Here is a 12,558-nt window from a genome sequence, read left to right as displayed (position 1 = left end):
TCCCCCCCACCCCGGCCCTGCTTCCCTCCCACTGGTGCAGGCACCGCAGCCCTGGGGCTGGTTTCACTGGGTCAAAGGGGGGGACACAGGCCCCCAGCCAGCACAACAGGGGACAGCCCCCCCTCCATCCTGAGCCCCCCCGGGGCAGCTGTCCCATCCCACACCACCACCAAAGGCACCCAGAGGCGACCCCCTCCCTGGGCACAGGCAATAATATCCCAGCAGCAAGCACCCCCCCACCATGGGAAAGCGCTTCTGCTTTCCCCCCCTCCCCACCCCCCGGCTCACCCTTGGGACACAGAGACACAACCCCCCCCCCCCCGAGGTGCTGGGAAAGGCCATGGGGCAATGCGAAGGGGCCCTCAGCCGGTGCCCCATGGTCCCGGCTGCCCTCGGGATACGTGAGGGCCGGGGGGGCTCCCATGCTCCCCCTTTGCCCCATGGGCACCGGCCCCATACCAGCCCCTGGACATGGGGCCATAAAGTCACTTCAGTGCCGAGGGTGCCGCCAGCCCCGGCCTGGGCACGCGCTGCGGCTCCTGCCGAAGGGCAGCGCAGGGCTGGAGGTCCGGAGCAGGAGATGTGGGGTCTGTGTCACATGATGGCACAGCAGGAATTCTGCTTCCGGGCCTGGGAAGAGAAGGAAAAGCGGCAGTGAGGCTGCAGAGCCCCGTCCCGCCCGCACCGGCCCCCCAGGCAAGGAGCACTGCATCACCAGAGCCAGGATCAGCACCGGGAACCGCCGGAGCTGGGACCAGCACCAGCCACAGGGCAAGGGATGTCTCAAGGAGTCCCACACCCACAGGGGATGTGATCCCTGCCCAGCATATACTCAGAACCATGGAAGCACAGAAGGGTTTGGGCTCACGGGACCTTAAAGTTCATCCAGCTCCAACCCCTGCCACAGGCAGGGACCCCTTCCACTGGAGCAGCTTGCTCCAAGCCCCTGTGTCCAACCTGGCCTTGAGCACTGACAGGGATGGGGCAGCCACAGCTTCTCTGGGCACCCTGTGCCAGCGCCTCAGCACCCTCACATAAATCACTTCTTCCTTATCTCCAACCTGAACTCCTCCTGTTTCAGTCTGAACCCATCACCCCTTGTCCTATTGCTACAGTCCCTGATGAAGAGCCCCTCCCTTCAGCATCCTCAGCCTGGCTCCATACAGGAGCTGCTCCAGCCCCTGAGCATCCTCATGGCCTCCTCTAGACTTGCTCCACCAGCTCCATGTCCTCATGTTGGGGACCCCAGCACTGCACACAGGGCTGCAGGGGGGGCTCACAAGAGTAGAGGGGCAGGATCCCCTCCTTGAGCTGCTGCTCACGCTCTGGGGGTGCAGCCCAGCACACAGGGGGGTTCTGGGCTCAAGCGCACACCAAAGCCGGGTCATGGGGAGCTTCTCACCCAACGCCCCCAAGTCCTTCCCCTCAGGCTGCTCTCAAATCACTTCTCCACCCAATCTGTGTCTGTGCCTGGGACTGCCCCTACCCAGGGGCAGCACCTTGCCTTGGCCTTGTTGAGCTCCATGAGGTTGGCACTGGGCACCTCTCAGCACGTCCAGATCCCTCTGGATCCCATCCGTTCCCTCCAGTGTGTCCCCCGCACCACACAGCTCGGTGTCAGCACAAACTCACTGAGGGTACTCGATCCCAGTGTCCATGTCACTGACAAAGACGTTGAACAGGATTGGTCCCAACACCAACCCCTGAGGGACCCCACTCATCACCAGTCTCCAGCTGGACACTGAGCCATTGACCACAACTCTCTGTGTGCGGCCACCCGGACAGTTCTTTTACACATCCTCTTCCGCAGGGATTTATCCCACCCCTCCCCAGCCCATCGCTGGTGCCTCAGGGACAGGGCGACCCTCGCCTGGGCCACCACCTGCACTCACAGTTTTGTAGAAGGCTTTGGACTGTGCCCCCAACACCTCTGATTTGGAGACCAAGTCATCCAGCTTCTCCCCTCGCTCCAGTAGTGACTCCATGGTGTTGTGCTGCCAAGGAAACTGGTGCTAATCCACGGCACCGGCCCCCAGGGCCTGACCCGCACTGAGCAGACTCAGGTACTGCTGCATCCCGGGATGAGCCTCCCTCTTCCCACAGCCCCGGCGAGGGAGGGAGCAACCCCAGCCCCAATAACAATGGGAAGGGAGGAGGGTGAGTGCCCTGGTGCTTGCACTGGGACACTGGGACAGCAGAAAACAAAGGGGAAGGAGAGAAGGGGACAGGAAGCACCCACAGGAATCTCTCTGGAGAAGCGAGAAGGCAGGATGGGGGTTCTCCTCACCAGGATGATCTTGGTCTCATCCAGCTCTGCCTGCACTTTGGTCATAGGGTCAGCATCACGGGGGTTCTGGGAGAGAAACAACAGGGACATCAGCACCCCCGGCACCCCATGGCTCCCCCCTCCCTGTGCCACGTGGGCTGTACCTGGTACTTGCTGAGGTGCCCATCCAGGGCCGCGTAGCTGATGGTCGCTGGGGATCCTGAGGGCCAGTCTGCTCTGCTGACCTGCCTGGAGAACTCATCCAGCACCTGCGGCACACGGACACGGGGGTCACTGCCATGGCCACCAGGAGGGGTTTTCTCCTCAAACCCAGGAGATCCCAGATGGCAGAAGCTCTTCCCTGTGAGGGTGCTGAGGCACTGGCACAGGTGCCCAGAGATGTGGTGAATGCCCCATCCCTGGCAGTGTTCAGGGCCAGGTTGGACAAAGCCTTGGGTGACATGGTCTAGTGCGAGGCATCCTTGCCCATGGCAGAGGGTTGGGACTGGATGACCTTAAGGTCCCTTCCAACCCAAACTGCTCTATGATCCTATGATTTTTCTCCTCCTTGTTCCTCTTTGAAGGAGACAGAACCCAAGTTCCTCAGCAAACAGAGCAGTGCCCACACCAGGGAGGGGTGGCTGTCCCCACTGCACCCTGTCACACATTAATCACTGGGCTTTGGCCCCACATAAACCCCACAGCAGACAGGGAGGACAGGGTGCTCATGAAGAGCTGAGTCCTGGTAGGCAAAGCCACGTTGTGCTACAGCTCAAGAGGCTTTGGGCTCAACTCGGCTCTGACAGCCCCCCACTGATGAGTTGGTTGCTTGAGGAGGGAGGTCCCCAGCACAGCCCCATCAGCCCCACACTCACCTTGTCCAGCAAGGTGAAGCAAACCCGCGGGGGGTACTCGTTGTCTGCAATCACCACCCCGGCCAGGCCATCATTCCGGACGTACACGTGGCAGAGGTACTCTGGGCACAGAACTCGCGTCAGAGGCAACCCCAGCACCCACCTGGCCCCGGCAGCTCATCCACCCCCAAACTGCTCTGAGAGGTTCCACCAGTGACTACAGCTCACAAGAAGAGCAGAAAGGGCTCAAAGGAGGCTCCAGATCAGTCCCCAGTGGTGCTCGGGGAGGTCAGGGCAGCCTGGCTGCACAGGGCAGGACATGGCACTGCCTGCCCAGGGGAGCAGGTCCTGCCAGGGCTGAACAAACAGCGGAGGAGAAGCACTTGGCCTGGTTTTAACAACACCGACGTGTCACCAGCCTGCAGTGTCATTAAGCTGATTCCAGGCCGCACCCTGCATGTCCCAGAGGCCAGAGGTCAGGGGATGGAGCCAGGACTTGTGGGGCAGAGCCCAAGGGTGAGGGGCAGGAGGAGGCTGTGTGGGGCCAGGGGACAGGCTGAAGGGTGGCTCCAAGGGGGCTGCTGGCTGTGGGGCAGGTCCCTGCTGCTCTCTCAAGGGAGGGCTGAGCTCAACAACCTCACCCCTTCGGTGCCACTCACCCGGGTGCCCTCTGAGGTCTCATCTCCCATCATAAGCAGAGGAGGAAGCAGCACTTGTGGCCGCGGGGCCCCACGTTCCCCTCACCTTGCTCCTTGACAGAGGCTCTGCTGCCCAGCTCCGAGCGCTCCACGATCAGCTGGCTCGTGAAGGTCATGAATTCCTGCACACTGGAAGCACAAAGCGGGACAAGTGCTGTCCCACACGGCCATATCCCCACCACAACATCTGGTAATGCAACCTCCGGGGCGAAGAGGGCAGACCCTGTGTCCATACAGAGCTGCAGCCACCAGCAAAGACCTCAGCTGCAGCCTGAGGCCCCGGTGCTGGGGCTAAACCTGGGTTTTGGTGATTTAGCAGGAACTAAACCACCACGGAGCCACAGACGTGCCCAAAGACAGCAGAGAGGCTGTGCCCTGCTCCCGGTGAGGAGCACTCCAGTCCCTTCTCCTGCACGAGTCCATACTCGCATCTGAGCCACAAACACACCACACACTTGGAGCCAAAGTCGGGTTTGCTCCCACACCCCCGGCTCTGGAGCTTCAAGTGATGCCAAGGAAACATCAACAGCCAGAGAGCCCAATGGCTCCCGCACTGTCAGCCCCACACAGGGGTCTGCCTCTCCCAGGTTACATCCTCCTTGGGGGGGAATGCATCAATCCCAGGCAGGATGCTATGGAATGAGACACTGGCTGCACTGGGACCCTGAACCACCACGTTTCCGGTGCTGCAGAGAGAAAACCAGCCCAAAGATTGCTTAAATCTGTTTCTGCCAAAGTTGGAGGAGCAACACAGTCCCCTGGCCTGGGAGAGCTGCTGCAGCCACAGCCCCTGCTGCCACAGCTCCAGCATTTCACAGTATTCCTGGAGGAATCAGCCACTGGAAACTTCATTCCCTTGCAGATCATTCAGAAGGATTGCCCCAAACACAGCCTTGGGGAGACTGGATGGAGCAGCCTGAGGAGAAGGCCTTGGGAGTGCTGGGTAACAAGAAGCTCCCCATGACCCGGCTTCAGTGAGCGCTTGAGCCCAGAACCCCCCCGTGAGCTGGGCTGCACCCCCAGAGTGTGAGCAGCAGCTCAGGGAGGGGATCCTGCCCCTCTGATGCATGAAAGGGAGACCTGAGAGCAGCTCCAGTGCCTAAAGGGGCTGCAGGAAAGCTGGAGAGGGGCTTGGGACAAGGGCCTGTAGGGACAGGGGAATGGCTTTGACCTGCCACAGGGGAGACTGAGCTGAGCTCTTAGGCACAAGCTCTTCCCTGTGAGGGTGCTGAGGCGCTGGCACAGGGTGCCCAGAGAAGCTGTGGCTTCCCCATCCCTGGCAGTGCTCAAGGCCAGGTTGGACACAGGGGCTTGGAGCAAGCTGCTCCAGTGGAAGGGGTCCCTGCCCGTGGCCAGAAGCAAAATCCCAAAAGGAATCTTCTCAGCATCTGTAACACTGGGAGCCACAAGCAGTGAGTAGTGAGGATTGTTCAGTGATTATTTCACCCGCTGCACTCCAGCCTCAAGCGCCTGCACAGCCCCTTTATCCCTCTCACACATTTGGCTAAGCCAAGCATGGCTTTCAGCTGCTCTTAGTTTGGTATTTTCCCTTTATCCCTGCAATTGCAGAACCAATCGCGCTGGAGGCTCCATGAGGACTTGGCAGGAACATGGCATGGAAAATGTGAGTCCTGTGGCCATTTCCTAAAGCCTTTAGCGTCTGGAGCAGGGTGCTTAGAACCCACCTGCTCCACAGCAGAAACCTGCTTCATTTTACACATTTAGAGGCTTTTAGAAGCTGCTGGGAGAGCTCCATGAGCAACCTGGAGCAGGAGAGCCGGAACCTGGTGCTGCCGCAATGACCCCAGCGGGGTTTGAGGGCTGGGGAATGCTTCGGCTGAGCCCAAGCAGGTAAATGAAAGGGCAGCGGAGGCGTGGGGCGCGCCCCGACTGCCTGACACAGAGCAGCCTCCTCCCAGCACCAGGGGGTTCCCACCGCTGGACAGAGGCTCTGCGGCTCAAACCCGGCCTCCTGCTGCCGGCCACGGGCTGCTCCTGCGGCAAACGGAGCTGGAGGAGGGCTCGGGGGGGGCTCCAGCACCCTCAGACCGCGTACGCGGGGCCACAGCTCCCCTCCCGCAGCGCACCGGGGAACCCTCTCCCTTCTCCCGATGTCCCCCGGCGCTCCCGCACCCACCTGGACCGCTGGAAGAAGCTGAACGTGGACACGTCGTAGGCGGCCTTCAGCAACCGCACCTTGGGCTCGCCCCGGTACAGGACACTGAGGCTGTAGAGCCTCATAGCGGCGGCTCCTGCGCGAAGGGAGGGACGAGACCAGCGGTGAGACCCCCCGATCAGAACCCCCCTCCCCCCCCCCGGTCCGATCCAACCCAACCCATCCGGTCCCGGTCCCCCCAGCTCCCCCTCATCCGGTACCGGCGGCTCTGAGGCGGTGGCCGGGAGCGGACCGAGCTCAACCCGGACGTGGAACCGCGGCGGCTCCCCCCATCCTCCCCTCCCCGGAGGACCCCGCTTGGTCCTTCCCAGCTCCATGGGACGGGAGACTCTGCCACGGGTCAGCACTGGGATGATTTGGGGTTCACCCGTGGCCAGGAGCATCCTATTGCTCATCGGGACCCCCACGAGCCTCACTGCCCCCCTTGGGCCCCCCCTGCACTTGTCCGACGGCACCGATCCAGGGACAACGGGGGGGGGTCACCGTGTCCCCTTCCCCGAAAACCAGTGGCTGCCCGCATTCCGCCGTGGCACCCGCTCTGAATCCCGGCACCACCGGCGCTTTCCCATCCCGGAGGCGCAGAGCACTCCCCTCGCCCCTCGCCGGGCGGCCGTAACCTTTGCCATGCAGCCGCCGGCTCCTCCTGCCCGGCGCGGTCTCCATGGGAGCGCGCTGGGTTGCTAAGCCGTCCGGTGGAGTGCTTGCCACCGCGGGCAGCGCATCGAGCCGTTGATATGACAACTGGAGCGGGGACACGGGTGGCCCGGGGCGTGGTGCTCCGCATGACGGGGCCGAGCCTCGCCGCCGCACCGGGACTTTCCCGCCGGTCGGACAACCCCACCGGGGTGCGCTCCTGACCCAAACCCACCCGAACGACCTCCCCGGTGGAAGGAAGCGAGTGCGGAGAGCGTGAGCGGTGTGGAGGATGCGGGGCGAGAGCGCTGAGCCCGCCGGGGCGCCGGGCCCCTCTCCCTGCCCCTGCGCTTGAGGGGCCGGAGGTCGGGGGGGAGCGGGACCCCCCTCCGTGGGTGCTGCAGAGGCTTCGGATGAGATAAAGCGGCGAAAGTGGAGCATCCTCCGGCGGTGCGAGGCACGGAGCAGCGCAGCGCCGGCAGCACGCCCGGCGGGACGGGGAACGGGGCTTGCTTCCCGGGCCAGGCGCTGCTGCTCGGCCCCCACGGCTGCCCCCATGCTGGATCACAGAGCCAGGATGGAGAGCGGCAGGAGGGAGAAGGTGAGGCCGCTGCCAGGGTAGTGCTGGGGGGAATGATGGGGAAATGGGGTGGGAGCACAAGGTGGAAGCGGATTTTCCCTGCACTTCCAGCCACCCCCATGGACATCTCCCACTTGCATTGGGGATGGAAGCAGAGGGAGGGGAAGACACCAGCCGCAGGCAGCCTGGAATCAGCCCCAGTGTGCTGTAAGCTGGGGCTCTGCCTTTTGGAACGCTGGATCTTGGCATGGCACAGGTCATGCCCAGTCCCCATGGCACCGAGAACTCGGGATGGAGCCTGGAGCGTCCCTGGTACCCCACCACTGGCTGGGATTCACACGTTGCTGCCAGTCAAGCAGCCACCGGATGAGATGGGGCCCATCACTGTTGTCACCCAGGCAGATGGCACCCAGCTCTTCCCCAGCTAAACACCAGCTGGGAGAAGCTGCTCCTATCTCTTTTCCTGGATGGATTGAGCTCATGGGGCTGTGGGTAAGGACCGAGATGCTTCCCTGCTCTGGACAGGGACATCCAAGGGGACACAAAGGGGACCTGGCATGTACTGAGGGCTGGCAGCGTTGGACATCGCCAGGTATCGCAGCCTTTGGCCACGTGGATTTCAGCTTTATCCCCTTTGCGGGATGTGCCATAGCAAACAGTTCCCTTGAGAAGCTGAGAGCTCATTTTGGTTGCACGGGAAGAGCCAAATGCCACCAAGGAAGAGCCAAACCCATTGTGTTGGAGGCATGAGAAGGGATGAGCCGGCAGGAATAAAACTCGGAGCCTCGGGAGCAAACCTGGTGTTCGATGCCACAGGAGAGCTTCACAGTGGACACCTTCAGGGGAGGTGGTCAAAACCAGCTCCATGCTTTTCCTGGCAGGATTTTTCCAACCATCCTGGGCTGAACACGCTCCGAGTCACAGTGAACCTCACCACAGAGCTGCCCCTTCTGAGGGGGGCCGGTGGCATCCTCCATGGTGCAGCTGCATCTTCTGGCTTCTTATTTCGGGGTTCAGTGTTATTGGAGCCCCTCCACTGGCCTGGACGAGGCAGGATGGCTGGAGAGGTGCTTATGTGCTGGAATCCCACCAGGATAGACTGGGAGCTTTCAGGGTGAGGAGATACTTGGGACAAGCCACAGTCTGGGGGTGCTGGAGGCCGAGGGATGGCATTTGGGGCCAGGCCATGAGGCAGGTTCACTTAGTGGGGGTCAGGCCGTGGATGCTGTGCCAACACCGGGATGCTCCGAACCACATCCCAAAGGCTTGTACAGAGCCTCCCAACCTGAAACACAGTGGGAAACGGCCACAGGCTCCAGGAAAACATCCGTCTGCTGGTGACAATGCAAGCGGGAGTGCTCTGAGCTTGCCCGGAACACGGTGACTAATGAGCCCTCTAATGCCGCCGAGCAGCGAGCGCTGCTCCCCACGGCTCCATCTGACAGCCCCGGGCTGCTGCCCCAAGCATGGGCTGTGCCTAATGGAGGCTGCTGCTGCAGGAAGGGTAAATACGGGTCCTGCCGTGCACTCCCCTTGAGAGGGCCCTGAGAACATTCCCAGTATCCTGCCTGTGGTCCTGCTCCCTGTTCACAGCAGGTTTGATAGGCTGGAAAAGATACCTGCAGCTCCCCGGGAATACAGGGGAAGGGATGCTCCCGGCTCCCGGCAGACCGAGCATCCCACTGGCATCCCCATCATGGCACAGAGGAGTCCCACGTCCTCAGTGCAAGCTGCTGAGCTCCTAAATGGCATCTCTGGAAGCGCTCCTTGCTGGGAAAGACCCTGGGATTTGGTGGGATGGGATGTCCAAGGTCACTTGTTCTGATGTTGTCTTCAATGCAACCATCCTTCAGCCAAAGGATCCAGAGCCAGTGGTGGTTTGTGCCAGTCCTGCGGGTTCTCCAGCACGTCCATCAGGGTAGCAGGGGTGGGATGAGGTGTTTCAGGGTGTCTGATGGGGAAAACCAGGGCCAGGGGGAGGAAATGTGGGTTAGTTATTTCACTTCAGGCCACCAGTGTCCCATACCCCCTGGCCCCAGCTGATGCCGCCCATTCCACGCAGGTGGAGCAGATCCTGTCAGAGTTCCGGCTGAAGGAGGAGGACCTGAAGAAGGTGATGTACCGGATGCAGAAGGAGATGGACCGAGGGCTGAAGCTGGAGACGCACGAGGAAGCCTCTGTCAAAATGCTGCCCACCTACGTCCGCTCCACACCCGAGGGCTCAGGTATGGTGCTGCAGGTGCTCCTGGTTGGTCCTTTGCTGTGTCCCATCCTCCCAGAGCTCACCAGGCTCAGTGTGAATCCCCCCTGAGCCGGTCACCCCTTGTCCCCCCCCGGCTCTGCAGAGGTTGGAGATTTCCTGTCACTAGACCTTGGAGGCACCAATTTCCGTGTGATGCTGGTGAAGGTGGGCGAGGGGGAGGAAGGGCAGTGGAAGGTGAAGACAAAGCACCAGATGTATTCCATCCCAGAGGATGCCATGACGGGAACGGCCGAGATGGTGAGCAGGTTACACAGGGCACCCCATCCCCTCCACGCTGTCCCTGTCACTGTGATGGGCTCGCTGTGCCAGGCTCGCTGTGCCACTGGTACGTCCCTCATCCCTCCCCAACAGGAGGTGGCCACACTCGGGGGAGCTGTGGTGGGGATGGTGGCAGTGAGCACCTCTTCTCTTCCAGCTCTTCGACTACATCTCCGAGTGCATCTCCGACTTCCTGGACAAGCACCAGATGAAGCACAAAAAGCTGCCGCTGGGCTTCACCTTCTCCTTCCCTGTGCGGCACGAGGACATCGACAAGGTGAGGGGGTGGCTGAGCAGGACGAGGGTTTGGGGGTCGCCAAGCTGCACCCACAGCTCCATTTCAGTCTTACCCTTGCTCCAGGGCATCCTCCTGAACTGGACCAAGGGCTTCAAAGCCTCCGGCGCAGAAGGGAACAACGTGGTCGGGCTCCTGAGAGATGCCATCAAACGCCGCGGGGTGAGATGATCACAGGGTTTGTGCCAGCAGGGAGACCCCAGCATTCCCAGCTGGAGCCCGGTGTGTTTCACCCCAGACCCTGTTGTGGGACAGCCCCTGAGGGTGCTTCTCCCCTCTGCAGGACTTCGAGATGGACGTGGTGGCGATGGTGAATGACACGGTGGCCACAATGATCTCCTGCTACTACGAAGATCACCGGTGCGAGGTTGGGATGATTGTGGGTAAGATGCCCCTTCCCACAGGGACCGCGGCAGGGAGGGGGCGACCGTTCCCATGGCCCCTGCTGTGGGCAGGAGCTTGTCCTTTGGAAGGACACAGTGAGGACGGGGGGGGTGGCAGCAGGGGACACTGCATGGCATCGCCTGGCCCCAGTGATGGGGTACAAAGGGGATGGTCACCTCAATGGGTCCATCCCCAAGGTCTCACCCCATGGGTAGGGACCCAGTGAAGGGGGATGGTCTGAGCCCTCAGCACCTCCCAGCTCCACAGCAAGCACGCGGCCATCTGGGATCTGGCACCTTCCCCTCGGCCTGGGTAAACACAGCGCTGCAGCGCTGGGCTGTTTATCAGCTCCTCGGAGGCATGGCTGCCCTCACTGCACCGCGGCACCGGCACCCACTGGGGACAAGGCCCAGAGAGGAGTGGGAGGGTTGAGCTTCCCCGAGCACAGGGGGATGGGGACGGCGCCAGCTGCCCCATGGAGCTGCTTATATGGGAGGAATGTGGGTGTTGGAGGGTGCTGGTGGGTGCTGGTGTCCCCACCATCCCTGATTCCCGCTGGCAGGAACGGGCTGTAACGCCTGTTACATGGAGGAGATGCAGAACGTGGAGCTGGTGGAGGGCGACGAGGGCCGGATGTGTGTCAACACGGAGTGGGGAGCCTTCGGCGCCTCGGGGGAGCTGGACGAGTTCCTGCTGGAGTACGACCGCGTGGTGGATGAGACCTCACTTAACCCCGGTCAGCAACTGTAAGGAATAGGACAGATCCCATTCCTCTGGGTGTCCCCCATCCCCGGCGCCCGCCCTGCTCCTTCCCCAGGCCCTGGGCTCAGCTGATGCCGGAGCAACTCATCACAGGCACTCCTGAAGCGGGGTCCTTCATGCTGGCAAAGGGGGGATGCGCCAAGGGACATTGTCCCCCACATCCCACCCTGACAGCCTGTGACCCCCTTCCCAGCTATGAGAAGATCATCGGGGGGAAGTACATGGGGGAGATCGTGCGGTTGGTGCTGCTGAAGCTGGTGGATGAGAACCTGCTCTTCAACGGGGAAGCCTCTGAGAAGCTCAAGACCCACGGGACCTTCGAGACCCGCTTCATGTCCCAGATCGAGAGGTATGGCAAGGGGCAGCCCCCCAAACCAGCCCCACACGGGGTCCCAGCAGCTCCCCCTCCCTTGGGTGACCCCTCCGTCCCCGCCGCAGCGACTCGGATGACCGCAAGCAGATCTACAACATCCTGACCTCCTTCGAGCTGCTGCCCTCGAGGACGGACTGCGACATCGTGCGCATGGTGTGCGAGAGCGTGTCCACGCGCGCGGCACAGATGTGCTCGGCCGGGCTGGCCGGGGTCATCAACCGCATGCGGGAGAGCCGCAGCCAGGACACCCTCAAGATCACCGTCGGTGTCGACGGCTCCGTCTACAAGCTCCATCCCAGGTGAGGATTCCAGGGAGCCTCCCTCCCGCCGCCGTCCCCTTCCTTGTCCTGCCTTTGATCCCGCGGTTTTCCCTGCTCCGGCAGCTTCAAGGACCGGTTCCACGCCACGGTGCGACAGCTGACGCCCGGCTGCGACATCACCTTCATCCAGTCGGAGGAGGGCAGCGGGCGCGGGGCCGCGCTCATCTCCGCCGTCGCCTGCAAGATGGCCTGCATGATGGGGCAGTGAGAGAGGACTCGGGCAGCAGCAGGATGAGGATGAGGATGAGGATGAGGAGGATGATGATGATGATGATGATGGCGGGGGTGGGAGGCCGCTGGTCCCGCTCACAGCTCTGCGTGGAGCACACACGGACGCGGGATTTGCCACTGGTGGAGGCAGCTCCCCAATAAACGGGGTTTGCATGGACTTCTCCTCCGGGGCTGCTTCAGCTCCTCGTCTCCCCTGCCATGGGGCTGCCCCACACGTGTGGGGATGCTGAAGGTCCTCCTGTGCCTTCCCAGCCCCCTGCGTCCTCCCCCAGCTCTGGGGAGACCCCCCCAGGTGGCTTGGCTGGGAGACAAGGAGCTGGTTGAGGGCACTGGGGGGCATTTGGGATGGAGAACAGGGGCCCCCAAGGTGCAGAGACCAACTGGGGTGCACCAGAGCTGTGCGAGAGGCACTGAGTTTTGGGGATTCCCCCCACATTGAAGACGGGGGGGGGGGCACCCGAACAC

The 12,558-nt window shown here is 62.2% G+C and overlaps 2 protein-coding genes across 4 annotated transcripts; one reads left to right on the top strand and one right to left on the bottom strand.

Annotated features, from left to right (window-relative positions):
• Positions 1–448: 448 nt before the first annotated feature.
• Positions 449–6,258, bottom strand: YKT6 (YKT6 v-SNARE homolog). Its single transcript, XM_057399128.1, has 8 exons — positions 6,195–6,258; positions 5,956–6,070; positions 3,865–3,947; positions 3,142–3,242; positions 2,431–2,535; positions 2,288–2,353; positions 1,893–1,994; positions 449–630 (listed from the first exon to the last, which is right to left on the bottom strand). The coding sequence occupies exons 2-8, from the start codon at positions 6,057–6,059 to the stop codon at positions 595–597; spliced, it is 597 nt and encodes a 198-aa protein (XP_057255111.1). The 5' UTR covers positions 6,060–6,070; positions 6,195–6,258; the 3' UTR covers positions 449–594.
• A 279-nt stretch (positions 6,259–6,537) lies between these two features.
• GCK (glucokinase) lies at positions 6,538–12,117 on the top strand. 3 transcript variants are annotated; one of them, XM_057399118.1, is made up of 10 exons: positions 6,538–7,228; positions 9,270–9,432; positions 9,553–9,707; positions 9,886–10,005; positions 10,090–10,185; positions 10,307–10,406; positions 10,970–11,143; positions 11,344–11,518; positions 11,608–11,841; positions 11,926–12,117. In XM_057399118.1, the coding sequence occupies exons 1-10, from the start codon at positions 7,184–7,186 to the stop codon at positions 12,068–12,070; spliced, it is 1,407 nt and encodes a 468-aa protein (XP_057255101.1). In that variant the 5' UTR covers positions 6,538–7,183; the 3' UTR covers positions 12,071–12,117. The 3 variants fall into 3 exon arrangements, with proteins under 3 accessions (XP_057255101.1, XP_057255102.1, XP_057255104.1); XM_057399119.1 differs by having other exon boundaries at positions 6,542–7,228; positions 10,970–11,153; positions 11,363–11,518; XM_057399121.1 differs by lacking the exons at positions 6,538–7,228; positions 9,270–9,432; positions 9,553–9,707; ... (1 more) ...; positions 10,090–10,185; positions 10,307–10,406 and having other exon boundaries at positions 11,010–11,143; positions 11,363–11,518.
• Positions 12,118–12,558: the final 441 nt, after the last annotated feature.

The sequence above is a fragment of the Pezoporus wallicus genome, unplaced genomic scaffold (genome assembly GCF_028554395.1).
Source record: "Pezoporus wallicus isolate ANWC-B61680 ecotype Strahan unplaced genomic scaffold, APGP_CSIRO_Pwel_v1 contig_8591, whole genome shotgun sequence".
Taxonomy (NCBI): domain Eukaryota; kingdom Metazoa; phylum Chordata; class Aves; order Psittaciformes; family Psittacidae; genus Pezoporus; species Pezoporus wallicus.
The sequence above is the reverse complement of the archived record's forward strand: the minus strand, read 5'-3'. Positions and strand labels throughout refer to the sequence as shown.